Below are 18463 nucleotides of genomic sequence, written 5' to 3' on the forward strand. Positions count from 1 at the left end.
ACAAAACAAATTAAAGCAGGTCAGAAATACGATCAACAAAATGGAACAATTGAACATTGAAATAAAGCCACATATTTACAATACGTGGAACACATAACCAACAACATCTAAATACATGTGTGTAATGGTGACGGGGAGTTGTTTCAGACAGAACATGATGTAAATAATAAAGTGTAATGTTTTTATCCACTGCGCAGTTTTACGGCAGAAATGTTGGAAACACTGAAGGTTCAATATTTAACCTTCGTTCTTACATTTCCGCCCACACCGAGAGCACGTGGTGTTGACGCAGCGTGACGCCATCACGCCGACGGGGAGTGGCGGCATCAGTTTGGCCGTTACCATGGATACGGCCTCCAGAGTCTTTCGTCACCCAATCAAACTTTTAAATTGAACGTTAATCAGCGTCAATCCAGACGGACAGGATCCACCGGGTGAGTCGACCCGGATCCTCCGGAACGGAATGGCTTATCACTTTTATTCGGACCGAAGCTAATTACGCTAATAATGCTAATGTTAAAGCTAATGCCAATTTAGCACCGTGTGTGATTAAGCTAGCAGGCTAACAGGACATAGCACGACGGAGTGACCCGGAAATAAATGATGTCATCCTGAACAGCAGGACATTCTAACACTGCTGATGGTATTGTTTTTCTGCAGAGCATTTATGAAAATAAAGGAGAAGGGAGGTCTGTGTGGGCCCTCAGTGTTTATCCACCAATGGCTTCCACTGGCTAAGTTAAGTCAGTTAAAGCCAGAGGACAGCCACTGCAAGGACCTTTAAGAGAGCAGTGATATGATCACTGTCCTCGCTTTGCTTTTGACGTTTTGTTTAAATTGTCATTTTGTCCTCTCTGTGTGTGTAAACTTCAGACGCAGGTAAAACACATCGACAACTGTGATCAAAGATGGAGGCTGTGGTGCAGTCAGACAGAGAGGAGAGACTGAGAAATGGAGACGCACCGGAGGACGACCATGAGGACGACCATGAGGAGGATGGCCAACAGCTGGAGCAACATCTCAGTCACCTTAATGTCTCAGCGCCCCCCCAGCTTCTGTGAGCACACACACACACTGACGGAGTCCCGGAGCTGGATGGAACATTTCGAGCATTGTTGCCTGAGAAATCAACATTTTAGGGACTTTCCAATATATTGCAAATAAACTCTATATTGTTGTACAATGAATGATGTGGTTCTACCGATAATATTGAAGTGACAACCTGTAATATTTCTGTTTAAATAGCACACTCTCTTTGATTCCTTCCACATGTTGGATTTTCTACCAGCTTGTACAAGAGCTGGTGTATAAAGTCATAGGAAATCTCCTGATAATTAATATTTTCTGAGTGATGATGAACTATGGTCACATGAACATAAATATCTTTCTTCTCCAGCATAACCTTGGACAGTACATATGACTCATATCCTGAATCCTACAAGACTAACTCGCCTGACGAGCTTCAACTTTTGGCCATTGTTGAAAATTTCCAGCATCAGTATTTTCACTTGTATCCTGACCACAAACCACTGCTGCTCTGCCCTGTTAATGAATTTGGCGTGAAGGTGATGTTGAAACTCTTTTCCCATTCACAAAGAGAAATATTTTTGTTTCTGTCTAATGTTGGTTTGTATTTGTCTTAAATTCAGAAGTTTGTGTCCACAACTCTTCGGCCCACATTGACAGCTTATCCTGAGCTGTTCAGCTGGGAGGGCAGTGCCTCCTTTGTGGCTGACTTTCTGTCACTGGACCATCTGGAGCCGCCTGTCGACCTGGTCAGAAAGGAACTGTTAGAATGTTCAACTAAGTATTTAACAAAATCTTAGTATCAAACTTAAGGAACCCCCTCCTATTTGCTAAATGGAATATTAATCAATGAAGGAAATGGATATATCCCATCAAGATTGTTCCAGGACCAGGAGAAGCATTTAACCTCAAGGAAATATTGTTACGTTACAGGTTTGACTGGTAGCCAAGTGCAAATAACCCATAAAGATGAGAAACCTTTAATACATCTGTGCAACACCCTGAAATAACTTCTTAACTGGTTCTATTACCATGTGTTGGCATACACATCCAAAAAAACACATTGAAAGTGAATGTGTGTATTTCTGTCTTAGCCCAGGTACCTGTTCTCCTCCACCTCAGTGCTGCAGACTCGGAGAGCCACGTGTTTTGAGTTTGCCACCCTGCTGTGCAGCCTGCTGCTCGGTGCTGACTATGACGCCTACTGTGTCAGCGGTTATGCAACCAAGGAGTTGTGTTTGCTGGACCAGAGCCTGCAGGACTGTCCACTGCTGGACACTAAGGTCCATGTGAGTCAATGAAAACCTGCAGTGGAAGGTGTCTTAAATGTAGTTAGTCAAGGGTGTACAATAATTAGTACAGCAGTCAGATATAGTTTGGAGGTGTACCTCTATACATCATGCTTCTGCTCCATTATATTGTTTATCAGATAAAAAATGACTTTGCAAATTATTTTTCATAAAAAACTTTAACGTCGACCTTTAGACCAGACGGACCATAAAGTATAATAATGAGTGATGGAGTTGTGTCACATTATTGTACTATGATTAATGTGTGTTAATATGAACAGAGTGTGATCTCAGAGGACGAGCAACAGGAAAACAAATATACAGTGAAACCTCTGAAGGAGCTGAAGAGTCACTTTCTAAGAGAGCAAGAGAGGAAGAAACATGACGCAGAAGCAGCACTGCTTCAAGAACAAAGGCTACAAGAGGTATTATTATTGTTAGTACTAATGTTATCATTATCATCAATCACCAATGTTATCATTTTGTTCCGGCCCCGAGATATTTACTGTATTGCCCTACAAATCCTAAATGTGACCTCAATATCATAATTATTTTGCACAGATCTGTAATGTAATTAAGAATAGTTATGACATTTTTTCCTGTCCTTGTGGCACACTGTTGTTAATGTTCAGTCTCTTACTTGTACCTAAACTTTAAAAATCCTCTTTTTTCAGGAAAGCGAATATCGATTGCCTGACCCCTTGCGAGGGCTGCGGGTGCACTGCTGGGTGTTAGTTCTGGCGGGAAGTCGGGGCGTATTTGAAAACTTCTTCATCGACCCTCTGACCGGGATCAGCTACAGCACTGCCAGCGACAACTTCCTGGGCATTGAGAGCGTGTGGAACAACCTCAGCTACTACGTCAACATGCAAGACTGTAGCAATGGCTGCAGCGTGAGTCCACAACAACGGCAGACCCAGCACACCCTGAGATTCAGTGTAAACTGTGACAATAGATGCTTCCTGTGTGTGTGTGTGTGTGTGTATGTACACACGCATGTTTGTGTGTAGGATATGGTGTACGACCTGGAAGACTTGAATCTGTGGGAGCCAATTTTGTTCAGTGCAACCGGCAAAAAGCAGCTGATTCTGGATGCCTTCAAGGAAAGGGAGATGAAGATGATGAGCAAAATGAACGAAGACGGACAGGTGTGTATATGTGTGTTTGTGTATCTGTGATATGTGTTCATGAAGAGGTGTGTGTGTGTGGCAGCAGGTGTTGAGCAGGATCACGGGGCCATTGGGGCTTTTCTGAACTCTACAGGAAGAGAGAATGAAAACAGAGACAATGTGCTTGCTTACTTCCACCCTATAATTTCTGCCTCACTGCCCTCACAGCCGGGAGATGTCCTCCCCATAACACCCTGTTGATCTCATCACACACACAAAGGAGAGCATGATTTGAACACTGCAACATGTTTTTACCATGACATTGTGCTGTTGTTGTTCGTCGGGAAGGTGGAGCGGGAGCCCTGGGTTTTTCAGATGCCAAGATCCTGGGTCAGTTTCATCAGCATCTCCAAAAAAGGTACCGCACCATGAGATGTTTCCTCCGTGAGAAAGAGATGCTGATACTGATTCTGAGCGTTACAGCTCACAAAGGAAATACTGACTGATGAAACATTAAAGCTTCGGGTCAGAGGTCTAAATCACAATAATAGAGCAGATAAAGCGTGACCAGAGAATAGTTTCAGTGTGTTGTTGGAGTCCTACATCAATAAATTGAATCTGTGGAACTTCCTCTTCCTCTTCAGACCTGGAGGACAGGTGGCCGGGAAGACAGAAGGTGACCCACTACAGGAGAGCAAAGCTCGAGAGGTGTTCTGCCTACCTGAGGCCAGATGGCCTGGTCACACGGCTGACAACATACAAAGACCTGGACTGTGAGGGTTGAATCAAGTTTTTGGCTTTTTGAAATTATATTTATCCATGAGCCCTGAAATCAACCTAACAGCTGAGCATTTGTTCACATTGGTCCATATAACCAGAGCAGGTTTGTGTACAATATAAATTGTTTGTGTGTGTTGAAGGCACTGAGGTCACCATGGTCAAGGAGTGGTATCAACATCGGACCGACCATTTGGAGGAGAGGGAGCTCAACAAGGTCGACAACTTCACTACTGAACGCTTCAAACAAGGAAGGAGCTTCCACCTTTTATGTGAATCTGCTTGCATTTCCTCCAACTGCTGCTCCTTGGTTCAAAGTTTGATTTCAGAGTCTTAGCACTGTGATACTTCACAAAGATTAGTCCTAAGAATAATAAAAAAAAATAGACCTGAATATACACTAATTAGTGTCAACAGTGGTCCAGATCCAGATCCAGAACAAAGACCAACTTCATCATTTAGTCCTTTAGGGGTGTACATGTAATGAGACCCCCATCAAACATTGAGCCTCCAGCTCCTGAGTGATGGTGTGTGTTCTGCTCAGCTCACAGGTTCAGGTCCCAGAGGGACAGCGTGCTGCAGGAGATGGAGTTCAGTGATACTCGTGTGGGCCACCTAGTGCAGAGGATTGTGTCGCCAGGCCAAATGACAGAAACCTTCAGGTGCCGGCCTGACTTCCTCCACTGCAGACACGTGGTCTTCGAACAGCCAGTCCAATTTTCAGAACAACCTGAGTTAACTGACCAGGAAGCTGTAGTGCTGCAGGTAAATATGCGTAAACAGAAAATGAAATGATGTCGTCCGATGTCTGTCTGATGAACTGATGGTTTAAAGGTCAAGATCACGGTGATCTCAGAAAACACATTTTGGTCGGCTGAGATCTCTCATGTGTATGTATCCGCGCAAACATAAGGTGGTGGAGCATTTCCATAGAGACAGATCCAAACCAGCCAACGAAGATGTGGCCGAGCGAGTGTTCCTCCCAGCTCAGAGACGGATCGATTTGACCTATCACTTGGAGGATCACAGATTCATCCCTTCAAAAAGGAGCTTCATTAAACCTCAACAGGCGAAGGGAAAGGAGAAAGCTGCGCAATTCACATCCAACGTGGTGTCTGGCTTCCAGGTGCAGACAACAAACACAACACAACACAAACGAGATTCCAAAGACTCTGATTGTCTATGAACGTAAAGTTCAGTAATGATAGCATTCGTTTCTGTGAACATCGGTGAAGGTGGATCCAACTGCAAAGCCTCTTAGCACCAAGACCCTGTATGAGATGCTGATGGCCCTGATGGTGGACGAGGCGACTATGTCTGCCCAGGTGGAGGAGTCTACGAAAGAGGTGTGGAGGTTTCCAATGGAATCCGAAAAGTTTATTAATATAGTACTTTATTCGCAGAAGTTATTTGCAATGCAATGTTTAATGGAAAGTATAAAAAGTATTACAATTATAAGAGTGTAAAAACAGATGATACAACAGGCAGCTGTCATAATGATCAACGTGTGAAACTTACCAGAGTTTGGATTAAGGCAGTATTTGTGACGTTGACCTCAGGGACCCTTAGGGAGTGAAGTTTCTTTCTGTCTACGTAGGTGAGCGCCATCGTGGCCTGCAGAGAGCGGGAAGAAACAAACATTGAGCTGAACTTCTCCCCGTGGTCGACTGCAGGAGCCGCCAGAGCTCGAGCTCTCAGGGAGGAAAAGGTGAGACGTCGAAACTTTCCACTGAAAACACATCTAAAAAATACTACTTAATTCACATGCAGTTGTGTATTTGTTATTGACACGGAACATTAAACAACTTAACTCTGATTAAGTTAAAGAGAAAAGGCCAGTTTCTAATGTTCTTTGCACAGCAGATTGAAGCAGGGTTTTGCTCACCTAGAAACACAGAAATGATCTACATTGTTTTTTCCAGCTTAGTGGATTAATGACTAGATATTCAGCATTGAAACAGTTTCTAGAGTCACAGCCAGATTACAGATGGAAGCTCCCTCCTCCTTTAGAAAAGACATCCTGATCTCTGTGCTGTTGTAGGAGCTTCTGGCTCTGGAGGAGCAGAAGTGGCTGCAGGAGGAGGACGTCCTGACACCTATCCTGATCCGACTGGACAACCCAGAGACTCTGAGCAACGAGGACGCTAAGCAGCTCTACCACGACTGTATGGCCGAGTTTAAAAACAGACTGGTGGAGCAAGCCAACCTCATGCAGGAACGCTATGCCAAGGTGCTTTACAATTTACTCCTGATGTCCATCACAGCCTGTTTCCACTGCAGGAGCTTCACAGAATGTGATGTCACATTTCACCAGTGCTCCCACTGCTCCTCAGCTGAGCTTTGCCTTTATTTGTGTATCTCATTAAGTACTAAATAACAAAAGTATTCATGTTAGTGCAATGAGAAAAAAATAATCTAGCAAAAGTCCCCTTGACATCAATACAGCTAATGCCATGTAATAATAGTTCCTTTATAATGTAATTCATCAGGTGCTGAGTCAAATTAATGTTGACAAAAAAACCAAAGCAGAGGATGTCATTACAGCATGGTGCACTACCGGAAACACTGTGGTTCTTAAAACCACAGATGTATTTTCTTATAAATGTCAACCCTTTGCAATGAAAGATTGCAGATGTTAAAATACCTTGAATATAAAATAGCAGGAAAAGTTAAGTACAAACACTAAAATGTGCTTAAACAAGTGTATTCATTATCCCAAATGAACCTTTGAATCGTGTGATATTGTCATGACAGTATTATCTTTTCGATTTCAACACTTCACATAAAACAGAGGAAAGTTAAAACATGGACCTTTTCATAGAAAAAAGAGAATCGGATTCAGCACAGAGAGAAATATAGAGATTTAAAGGATCAGGTTGTAAACAGTAGCAGCGATTTAAAAATGCAATAAATCTCAGCTAGTTGTTTTCCCCAATTAGGCTGCATTCAAACCCCATGTTACTGTTAAAGTCTCAGTAACAAAGAAACAAACCTGTGTGTGTTCAGGACACACAGGAGCTGCAGAGCAAACAGCTTTGGTATCACAAAAACCAGCATCTCATGACAGAGGATGATGAGAGAGAGTATCAGGCCTTCTGCTCTGAGAAGACACTGAAGATACGAGTCACTGAGAGCCGATTGCGCACGTACGGACACACAGACACACAGAAATTCATCATCATCAGTATGTTAAACAGGCTAAAAAAGCAGAAAATTTCTGCTCATTCTTAACCCAGATGATGTTTGATGTGTGTAAATGATTATTTTTGTGCATCTGTCCCAGACACAAAGAGGTAGCTCCTATTAAATACTACGATCTGGATCAGAAGCTGAGACGAGACCTGCGTCTGGCTCCTCACCTGTTCAGCTGAGCTGGATGTCTGCCGGCGGAGGAAGGGACTCACACTCCACTAGTCAGCGCTAGATTTAAACTGAACCACAAACTGCTCGAGATATTTCCCTTTTTGTGCTTATGAACTGGTTCTTATGGCGTCACCTCCCCCAGAACAGCAGAAAGTAACAATACAGTGAAATACATCAACTGAAGTTGAAGAACCTGTACTTTATTTTCTGTCTAGTTTTGCTTGGCTTAATTTTTATGCATTAATGTTAGAAATGAATGAAAATGTGAATCTTTGTTACAATAAACACAAGAATAGGATTTCTGAATTAAAAACAAAATGAATGAATTGTTAACTGTTTTGGTTAAAAAGCCAGTGTTTCACTGTGCCACTGTGACTCAGAAATTCAGAGATTGGTTTTCTGTCTTTTAGAGGAGTGTTGGAGCTGTGACTGGACCACAACATGAAGGACAGGTATTTTGGGCAAGTTTGGACATGTCCTGCCTGGACCGGAACCCTCTACTTTTGCAGGGTCCTGTACTGATAAGAGCAGGTTTTGCTGTGTGACTCAAAGGAAGCTTTGTAACTGGTTTCAATGAGCCCAGCTCCTGATCCCGAGCCCTCAGCTCTGGGACCATCACCCAACAAGATTATTTCTCAGGGATGAGGCTGAAATCAGCATTAGTGTCTCTAGGTGTCCTTTAGTTTCTTCTAATCGTTGGTCTTTTTGTCCCGTTTCAGAGTTCAAACATTTCATTGAAATGGTCATGAAGTGACAGAAGATTTGGAATTTGGTGCATTTCTGAAGCAGTAGTCAGAGTGGAGGATCTGTAGAGAACTCATCTTCTGTCAGCATCAAAACAAAACAGCCAGCTGGTCTCCGCGCATGCGCCGTGCGGCCGCCCCAGTATGAGGAGTGCAGTGAAGTAGCGCCAGAGGTAAACAAGCTCCGCCGACTCTTTCACTCGTTTGACGGCCGCAGACTCCACTCGGCAGCGAGGACGCTGCTCTGAAGGTGTCCGCTGCCCCGGCGGCTCCCCGGCCGAGCCGCAGCCGCCGCCGGTAACCGGCTGTCACCGGACTAACAGTTAGCTGCGTTAGCTTATCTGTCCACAGTCAATGGGGAGAAGACACAACTCCAGCTAACTCCAGCTAACTGCGGCTAACTGCAGACCTTTGCCCGTCTCCCTTCCGCCGCAGGGTTGGTACTTCACCGCGGGTAACTGTACAGCCGGTTCGGGCTCAGTGTGAAGCCGTCGGTCCGTGCCTCAGGAAGCTAACGTTGTTAGCATTAGCATCTTAGCTACTGTCAAATATCCGAGGGGCTGCGAAGGGGGCGGGATTTGTATTTGACGGACAGCGGACCCGTCCAATGAAAAGTCATAACTGGCGCCCTCGGCTGCCTACGGACCAATCAGCTTCTGTGACAGAGGACACCGCGCAGTTTCTTTTGAGTTGTTGTCTCTCCGTCGACTTTCGGCCTTTCAAGGCCTAAAAACAATTTTTCCATAAATCACACGAGTTTTGTGAGAATTCACGAATAAATGGAGCTTATCAAAGTTTGCCTGCAGCTGTTATCTCTGAGACGTGAGCGACGTCCACGCTCTGTGACGTCATCGCGTCACGTACATCGGACGTACCCGGAATCGGGACCGTTTGAGAAAATAAAGTAAAATGACAATTTGTCTCCACCGACCATCACATTCGTGAACAGTTACAGAAGAGGTTCTCTTCACATATTTTACCAGGAAAATTGATTTATCAGGATTCAGAATCTCACATGAGGATTTGGCGTATTTGTGTGTGTATATACATTAAAAACTGTTTAACGAATAGAGACAGTAGTCAGGAGTTTGGCTGAACAAAGTGTAAAAACAAAATCAAATTTTAGGCTAATTTAAATAAAATATTTGCACGTGTTTGTGTCATGATCTTTGACCTGGCAAGTGAACCCTTGAACCCACAAAAATGAAGAGATTTTGGAAAAAAAACGTCACCTCTCTGTTCCTTCAAAACAAAAGCAACCAGCAGATCATTTCTGGCATCAGCACAAACCTTAAAAAGAGAAATCTGTGGATTTTAATGCATTAACAAAAGTATCAGCATGTGAAGTTATTTCTGAGATATACTTTCTCTCCTCTGTCCCTGCAGATGAAGACTCCTCCTGAAAGGTCAGGAATCACTTTCAAGGTTGGAGCTCAGCTGGAAGCCCGAGATCGACAGAAGAACTGGTCTGAACTTTACACAGACACACATTTCTGTATTATCATACAAATGTGTTTTGTGTTTTTATCATAATGTTCTGTGTTTTATATCAAAAGTCTGTATTTTAACTTCTCCAGGCTTTTACTTTGAAGTGTTGGTATCTGTAAGAAGATATATTGGTAGTATTAAGAGCCAGAAACCATCTCAGTGTAGTTTTCCATCTCAAGTTCCTCTCTGGAGCTCCAGGAACAGGTCAGTCAGCCAATCAGGAGAGAGACTCAGATGCTCTCTTCTGATTTAGTTTTCTGAGTGATCCAATAAAAATCTAGCATGCTTGAGGTGAAACACTCCGAGAAACCAAATCCTGAAAGGATGGAAGGAGCCCAGGTATATTTAGACCCTTTAAACCTTTAACATTTGATGACTTTTTTATGTTGTCAGGTACGCAGCCACAATTGAAAAAATTGACTACAACAAAGAGCGAGTCCTGGTCCACTACCGTCAGTGGAGCCGCCGACATGATGAATGGTTTCAGTGGAATTCGCCGTACCTTCGGCCGCTCGAGCGAGTCAGTCTGAGGCGACAGGGCCTGAACCCACCACACTCACAACTGGTATGAAACTGATGTGTGTGTGTTGTTTCACGTGTCCTGGTTTGTAAATTCAGCGTCAGGGCCATGTAAAGAGCTTCTCTTCCCTTTGCTTTCATTCTCTGCCTCAGATGTTTGTTTCAGGTGCAAAAGTTCTGGCCTGTTGGACAGACTGTCGTTTCTACCCAGCCAAGATCCTGAGAGTTAACAAAGATGGTGAGGCTCAGATTCATCTCATGTGTGTGTTCATCAAGTGATGTTATTGTTGAAATCATTTATTGGTTGTTGGAACAAATTTTCATGACCCAGGTGCTTCAGCAAAGGCCTAAAAGTCAGACTCCAATCAATCAGACACGAGTCCCAAGTTGGATTTAATTTATCGCAAAGCTGTCTGACATGAAAAAATAAATGATTTCATTTTATTTTCACTTGAGAACGATGATGATACGTGTGTGTGTGTGTGTCAGACTCCTACACAGTGCGTTTCTATGACGGTGTGGTTCGGACCGTGAAGCCCACCAAGGTCAAACCCTTCCAGGAAGTAAGAAATCCTCCCCTCCCATTGGTCCAACAATCAGTTCCACCAATCACTGCTCCTTTCATTCTAAGAGCATCTTTTTTTCACGTGTGGAAACAGAAGTCCAGATCAGAGAAGAGCGCAGTGGGAAGTGAGGGATGGGAGGAAGGGGAGAGTGAGGAGGAGGATGGTGGAGAGAGAGAGGAAGAGGAGAACAAGGAAGAAGAGGTGGAGGAGAAGGTGACATCAGAGGAGAATGAAGGAGCTGTGGAGGGGGAGAGGAAGAGGAAGACAGAATCTTCATTCTCCCATCACTCAAAGAAGAAAACAGATGACAGTAAGTCAGATGACCTTTGACCCCCCCCCCCCCCTCCCATTATGTGAACAAAGGCTCAGTATATAGCCATTCAAATGCATTATGCTTTTTAAGATGAAACTTAATGTTGTTGATGTTAATTATATCTGCTTCTTCCAGGTGGAAGCAGTGGAGCTCAAGATCAACCAATAACAACTGACCCCGCCCAGCCAACTGTGCCGAACCCCGCCCACATCGACAAAGGCAAACAGTTTGAGATGATAAACATCATAAGACATCAGAGGATTCTTCCCAAAAATCATTCTGATCGATGAAGTTGATATTTAATCAAAACCGTTTTGTGCCGAGGAGTTAATGATAATTTGATAGAAAATTAAAGAAACCTTTTTCTCAAGATTGGACTTGGAACGGGGAAAATTGTAAATATGTTGAATAAATAAAACACAATTAAATGTCTCCACAGTAAACACTGATGGTGGATGTTTCTGTAATAACTCATCTTTGTCGTCCTCCCAGATGTCCTGCTGGAGCGTCAGGCTCACCTTCCCACCACACACAAGTTCAGCAGAGAACCATGTGAGTGCAGACACACAGTTCACACAAACTACACACTACACAAAATGTCAGGAGGTGATGTTCTGCTCGTATATGATATTGTAAATTCTGCGTATATTAGGCTGATAAAGACTCCATTGCTGATGGAAGTGTTTCTCTGGGAGGCTCCGACATTCGAGGATGAGACACAGGACAGATCTGTTTCATCAGTTAGCCCAGCAGCTAATAGCTTGCTTTCCTGAATGTTTCTGATTGTGCGTCATCAGATTCTATTAGTGGGTTTGCCTGCCAAAGAAACAGATTCAAGCACCAAGTTTCCTCCAGAGCTGTGGCCTCACTCCTGCCTCTGGAGGACGGAGGTCTTGGTCATGACTTCTTGACCCGGGCTCAGATTCTCCATCTTTTCTCCCCCTGTTTCAGTGTACAGAGTGATAAAGAACCAGCCTCCCCCCATCCTGTCCATCGAGCTGGACCACAACCCCTTCAAGTGTCCCTCAGAGGGCTGCACCAAGTCCTTCAGGAAAGCCAGTCTGCTCCACTACCACATCAAGTACTACCACTCCGACCAGCACCTGGACGAGCGGGGCAGCCAGCAGGAGGCGCCGAGGTAGGTTGATGGTTCAAATCCCAGAACAGCATCTGTGCAGCAAGTCATGTCCAACGCTGACTGGGCTTGTTACAGGCGGAAACGGTCGTCTTCAGAGGGCGGAGACTTCATATCAGACAGGAAGAGTGAGCACCAAAATACAAGCTGTCACCATGACGACAGGGAGCTGCGCACCCTGGAAACAGGTGGGACGGACACATGTGGACCCCAAACACTCAGACATTACTTCAGTCTTTGTTCAAATCCAGACTCAAGTCCTTCTGACCATCTAATCCATTTTAGCAGAAGAGAAGATGGACGGAGGGAGGGAGAAGACTGGACAGAACAGGAAGGACATGAAGAACTTCCTGAGGGTCAAACTGAAGAAGAAGAAAAAGAAAAAGAAGAAGAAGAAAACTCAGTCAGGTGAGGCCAGTCAGGTTTAGACCTGGACCTGTTCACACCTGAAGTCCAGTCATTGTTTCAGCTGAATGAAGTCCAGCGCCGGTCAAAGTGAACTCACTTCCTGTTGTCTGACCATGTGACCTGAAACCTGATTCCTTCCGATCAGGATTTGGCAGCAGCGATGACGAAAGCTCAGACAGACCTCCGATCACTCTGAAGCTGCCCGCTGCACAACCCAACACGCACACGCAAGGTGGGAACACACAAGACAACACACACACACACATTGTGTGCTATTTGTTCAAACATTGAACATCATGATTGTACCTCTCTGATGACTTCAGCAGATGACGGCAGTGACTGGTCAACACTTACAGCAGAGAGCGGGGAGGACACGTCTTCTTGGCCTGTTGCTATGGAGATGGAGGACTGTGAGGTGGTGAGGTGTGTGTGTGAGGTGGACGAAGAGAACGACTTCATGATCCAGGTAACACAAAAACACACAAGTACGCACAAACATATGTTTTCAGTAGGTCACTGTGTGTGTGTGTGTGTCTGCAGTGTGAGTCCTGTTTGTGTTGGCAGCACGGCACCTGTATGGGTTTATATGAAGACAACGTCCCTCACAACTACATCTGCTACTACTGCAGACACACTGCAGGTACGAGTCACCGCTCTGCAAGTTTGTTGTGAGGTTTGTGTGCCAGGACGCACAAACCGATGTGATAGTTGTACATAGCTGTGCTGCACAGTTCATGTGGTAATGATCCTGAAGTATTAGAGTTTTCCAGCCTCTTCATTGTTTTCAGAGTGAATTGTTTTAAACTCTTGACAGAACTGTCACATGACATCCCCTGACACTGCCCCGAAATGTGAAGTGGTTGGTGTGTCTCACACATCATGTGATCTGAGCAACAACAAACGGAGAAAAGACAAACAATGTGACGCAAAACTTTCCACTTGCCTTCCTGTCAACAGGCTGAAGTTTGCATTTGTTTCCAGCAGAGGTGTTGGTGTTGTTTTGACCTCCCACAGTGCACCTGTTCGGCTGAGTGTTAACTGCTGTTTTTATCTCATCTGTCCAGGTTGGAGGAGGGCCCAGCGCTTCCTATCAGAGCCTGATTTGCTGATATCTGGTCACATGTTTGGCCTCTCGTGTGTGAAAGAGAACTACTCTGAGATCAACGCCTCCAAGATCACACACACCAATCGCCTGCTGGCACACACACATGGCCTCAATCAGGTCCTCAGTGGACTGCAGCTCAAAATCAGCCTGTTACAGTGAGTCCGTGATGCCATTCATCTGCTTAAACACACACACACACACACACACACACACACTCAGTCTGTCTGTGTTTCCACACAGCTCCCCATCACACCCTGATCTGCAGCTTTGGCGGTTGCCATGGAGAAGGGAAGAGGGGCCAACATTGACCTCCAGCCCGAGAGGAGACCCCACCATCTGTTACATCAGCAGCGAGCACTGCTACCAGAAGCCTGGAGCATCATGGGAAAAAGCAGACGAGAGTGAGATGGAGTGGGAAATGGGTGCAGTTCAGGAGGAACAGGAAACAGAGCAGAAGGTAAAGTCTCCAGGGCCAGGTCTAGATCCAGGTCTTTATATCACCAGTTTGTTTCATCACTTCAAAATCTGTACAGGGGCAGAGACAGAAAGGGACAGGAAGGACAGAGAGAGTTCAGGTTTCCATAACTCATGAATTCTGGCTCCAGAACACAGAAACAGTTGAACCAGGTTTCAGCTGCTCTGTAAACAGAGGGTCTGAGTCTGAGGGTCTGAAAGTCTGAGGGTCTGAAGGTCTGAGGGTCTGAGTCTGAGGGTCTGAGTCTGAAGGTCTGAAGGTCTGAGTCTGAGGGTCTGAGTCTGAAGGTCTGAAGGTCTGAGTCTGAGGGTCTGAAGGTCTGAGGGTCTGAGTCTGAGGGTCTGAAGGTCTGAGGGTCTGAGGGTCTGAGTCTGAGGGTCTGAGTCTGAGGGTATGAAGGTCTGAGGGTCTGAGTCTGAGGGTCTGAAGGTCTGAGGGTCTGAGGGTCTGAGTTTGAGGGTCTGAGTCTGAGGGTCTGAAGGTCTGAGGGTCTGGGTCTGAGGGTATGAAGATCTGAGGGTCTGAGTCTGAGGGTCTGAAGGTCTGAGGGTCTGAGTCTGAGGGTCTGAGTCTGAGGGTATGAAGGTCTGAGGGTCTGAGTCTGAGGGTCTGAAGGTCTGAGGGTCTGAACACACACAGGTCATCTCCAGTTAACAGATCTGTGTTTTTACAGGAGATAAAACAGGAGGATGACGACAAGCCAGTGAGCAACACATTGACTGACAACAGGAACACAATAACCTACACACACTGTGACACTAGCGTAAAAACAGAGGAGCACACATACACAGACTGCGAGAGACACACACGACATCGTCATCCAGCATCTGTGGCCGAATGTCAGCTGAACCTGCTGGACCACGTGGAGTCTCTGCAGAACCAGATCAGCAGCAGGATGGACCTGATAGAGCGGGAACTGGACGGTGACACACCCATTTACATCCTTACATCTTTATTCAAACTGAAATATCCAATTTTCCAAAAAGGAAAAAAACTGTTTCATGATGTCTCTCCCTCCCTCCCTCCCTCTCTCTCTCTCTCTCTCTCTCTCTCTCTCTCTCTCTCCCCCCCCCCCTCCTCTCTCTCTCTCTCCCTCCCTCCCTCTCTCTCTCTCTCTCTCTCTCTCTCTCTCTCTCCTCCCCCCCCCCCCCCCCCTCTCTCTCTCCCCTCCCTCCCTCCCCTCCTCCTCTCCCTCCAATCTCTCTCTCCTACTCTCTCCTCGCTCTCTCTCTCTCTCTCTCTCTCTCTCTCCTCTCCTCTCTCTCTCTCCTCTCCTCTCTCTCTCTCCACTCCCTCTCTCCATCTCCTCTCCTCTCTCGCTCTCTCCTCTCTCCCCTCCCTCCCCTCTCCTCTCTCTCTCTCTCTCTCTCTCTCTCTCTCTCTCTCTCTCTCCCCCCCCCCCTCTCTCGCTCTCTCTCCAGTCCTAGAGTCCTGGTTGGACCACTCTGGTGAGCTCGAGCCTCCTGACCCTTTGTCCCGCCTCCCACAGCTCAAACAGCGAATCCGGCGGTTGCTGCGTGACCTCTGCACTGTGAGACTCCTGTCGGTGCGTCGCTGATGGTGTGGAGTGTTTCTCTGAGTCTGGTCACCTTACACCCCCCCACCCTCCCAATAATAGAGGGGGACTGAACGGGTGTTTGGGTTCCGCCTCCTCCTGAGTTTCATCCTTGCCGTTTGTGTTGACGACAGTTCGGTCATTGGATTTTGGTTTTCCTTCCTCCAGCTGTTTGTTCTGATGAACACACTTCCTGTTGTGTAAAATGTTACAGTGGCAAACACGGAAAGGCCAGAGAACTCACATTTCAGGACCGCAGTAGAGTTGAGGAAATTTAGTTCATTTTTTCAATGACAGTTTGGTCAGACAGATCCAGATCCTCTGGTCTCTTGGTCTGAGGGTTCAGTGTGGACCTGGTGACCTCAGTCCAGCTCCTCGCAGGTTCTGCAGGTCACATGACCACAACAGTGTTTTCATATGAAAGAGGAGATAATACTAATGTGTATTCAATGAAAGCCATATTTAAATTGGTGATACTTCATTTAAAGTGATTCCACCGCTTTTACATCGCATGACAACGGAAGTATCATCCTCTGACGACCAAGAATCTGCTCAGCAGGGACATTCAGATGTGACGGATCAAAGGACTCGTCATCACGTCAAACAAGCTCAACTACCAGAGAAACTGCTGCAGCCAAATTCATTTATACATCATGCTGAAATATTTATGTGCCACGAACGCACCAGCTGTCATCTACTGTCGGCCATCATCACGTCTGTCAGAGCTGCTTCCTGCTTTCTCCGTTAAACCCCTTCTTCACTTCATTCATGGCTAATGACGCACAATATCATCGCACAAACTGTGTGGATTGACCCAACTGCTTATCAGCTAGATGGACTTAAAGAGTCTTAAGGCCAAGATCCATAATGAGGCACATCAGCCTCTCCAGAGGTCAAAGGTCATTCATATTTATTAATATAGGCTTGATGTAGATCATCTCCAGCAACATTTAATGAGACAAAGATAAAATCAAAGACACCCCCACTAAAATTTCAGTTTGTATCATTTGTCTCTGTTCTTTGACTTTTTGTTTTTAGGGTTAAACCGGTTCAAACTGAAGATTCAGATTTTTTCATTTAAAACTTCCATGAACAGCGTGAACGTTCTGTCTTTTTGGGAGCAGTGTGTGTCACTTCATTTTGGAATCTCGCAGGTTTTCTTTCAGTAGCATCTCATGGCCTTCTTCAGGAATCACAGCTGGCTTTTAATGTGTTGTTACGTATTTTCAATGAAATTAACAAAGTAAAGCTTCATCCATTGTGACAAAAACAAGCTAAATATGTAAATATGTCTAATTGAATGTTTTATACTCTTATACACAAAGTTATCTGTATAAAGCTTCAGATTTATTTTGATAGGGTTTAGTTAGGAATCTACAGTTGAATTTTAGAGCAAACTGGAGATTTCTGGGAGAAGTATTTGAGGAAAAAAGCTCTAATATCCAGAAAGAAGGTTCAGTCTCATCAGTAAAAGTGGTTCAACACGCATCTTTTACATTTCAGTGTTTTATTTTGAAAGCTTGGTCTCCATAAGAAGATATATTTGTAGTTAAGAACCAACAACCTTGTCTGTAGTTTTCCATCTCTGGAGCTCCATGAGCAACAGGCCAGTCAGCCAATCAGAAGAGAGCATCTGATCCTCGCTTCTGATTGGCTGACTTCTGTGACTTGTGTCTGAAAACACCAACTTTATTCTTGTTACTCAAAGTGACACATTTGTTCTCCAGATCTCCAGCAGCCTTAGAGGCTGAGAAGGTTTCCTTGATGTGAGTCGCTCAGCGTACAGCTGCAGTTTTCATTTTAATGCTGGCTGATCAGATTTACACGATCAAAACCGATCAACTGAACAAACAGCATGTGATCACTTTTTTGTGGACCAGTCTGGACGCAGCTCACGTTCGCACGGAGCCTCAGGGTCAAATGGGAAAGTTCTCTTGTTTATTTTCATACTGATTAAAGCATGAAGTCAAATGTTTCTGAAGAATTCAAACTGGATTAAACTCATAAACTTCCAGTCACTGTGTGAAGGCGTCACATTTAAGTCGTTTTGCGTCAAACTTCACCCCAACAACACAAACTTGTTCATGATTTACTTTGTGTAAAGTTGTGTTACGGGCAGGTTCACCAGGACATCCCACTGCAGTATGTGTACTGCTTCCTCCCCCCACATAGAACAGCTCACTTCAACATTATTTTTATGCTTTGCTGTGAATGCTGATTGTCATAGTCGTGTTCCCCAGAGGATGAACCTCCTGCTCTTTTACTCGCAGTGATTGGGTCGACCCTGAGTGACTCAGAAAAATCTTTTGAACAGTTAAATGAATGTAGTGAACGATTACACTAATGCGTTTTGGAAAAATATGATGTGTATAGTGTGAGTGTGTGCGAATAGATGCTATAGCGACAGTAAACCATGAAACCTGGATTTGGTTATTAAACCATGTAATAGAACAATATGTTAATTTTGGAAAAATATATAACGACACTACATATAATGTAGATTATCCTGATAGCATAAAACATTTCATTTCTATCATTTTTCTTTGTACAATATACATTTTTAAATAGTAATATAAAGGATTATTTGGCGAC

The 18463-nt window shown here is 44.8% G+C and overlaps 2 protein-coding genes across 3 annotated transcripts; both read left to right on the top strand.

Moving 5' to 3' along the window:
- The first annotated feature begins 19 nt into the window (after nucleotides 1-19).
- ccdc135 (coiled-coil domain containing 135) lies at nucleotides 20-7862 on the top strand. 2 transcript variants are annotated; one of them, XM_029505972.1, is made up of 18 exons: nucleotides 20-434; nucleotides 874-1057; nucleotides 1397-1565; nucleotides 1650-1775; nucleotides 2121-2315; nucleotides 2597-2740; nucleotides 2990-3208; nucleotides 3326-3463; nucleotides 3773-3842; nucleotides 4069-4197; nucleotides 4345-4473; nucleotides 4746-4966; nucleotides 5115-5327; nucleotides 5437-5547; nucleotides 5799-5909; nucleotides 6243-6431; nucleotides 7208-7385; nucleotides 7485-7862. In XM_029505972.1, exons 2-18 carry the CDS (start codon nucleotides 909-911, stop codon nucleotides 7496-7498), a joined length of 2505 nt encoding a protein of 834 aa, XP_029361832.1. In that variant the 5' UTR covers nucleotides 20-434; nucleotides 874-908; the 3' UTR covers nucleotides 7499-7862. The 2 variants fall into 2 exon arrangements, with proteins under 2 accessions (XP_029361832.1, XP_029361831.1); XM_029505971.1 differs by having other exon boundaries at nucleotides 7208-7347.
- A 550-nt stretch (nucleotides 7863-8412) lies between these two features.
- LOC115045956 (PHD finger protein 20-like) lies at nucleotides 8413-17885 on the top strand. Its single transcript, XM_029505973.1, has 18 exons — nucleotides 8413-8480; nucleotides 9694-9773; nucleotides 10189-10360; nucleotides 10468-10552; nucleotides 10804-10877; nucleotides 10974-11190; nucleotides 11329-11412; nucleotides 11686-11745; nucleotides 12145-12331; nucleotides 12407-12516; nucleotides 12614-12736; nucleotides 12882-12968; nucleotides 13060-13202; nucleotides 13277-13376; nucleotides 13801-13996; nucleotides 14082-14298; nucleotides 14990-15239; nucleotides 15738-17885. The coding sequence occupies exons 2-18, from the start codon at nucleotides 9694-9696 to the stop codon at nucleotides 15872-15874; spliced, it is 2322 nt and encodes a 773-aa protein (XP_029361833.1). The 5' UTR covers nucleotides 8413-8480; the 3' UTR covers nucleotides 15875-17885.
- Nucleotides 17886-18463: the final 578 nt, after the last annotated feature.

This window comes from Echeneis naucrates, chromosome 7 (genome assembly GCF_900963305.1).
Source record: "Echeneis naucrates chromosome 7, fEcheNa1.1, whole genome shotgun sequence".
NCBI classification, from domain to species: domain Eukaryota; kingdom Metazoa; phylum Chordata; class Actinopteri; order Carangiformes; family Echeneidae; genus Echeneis; species Echeneis naucrates.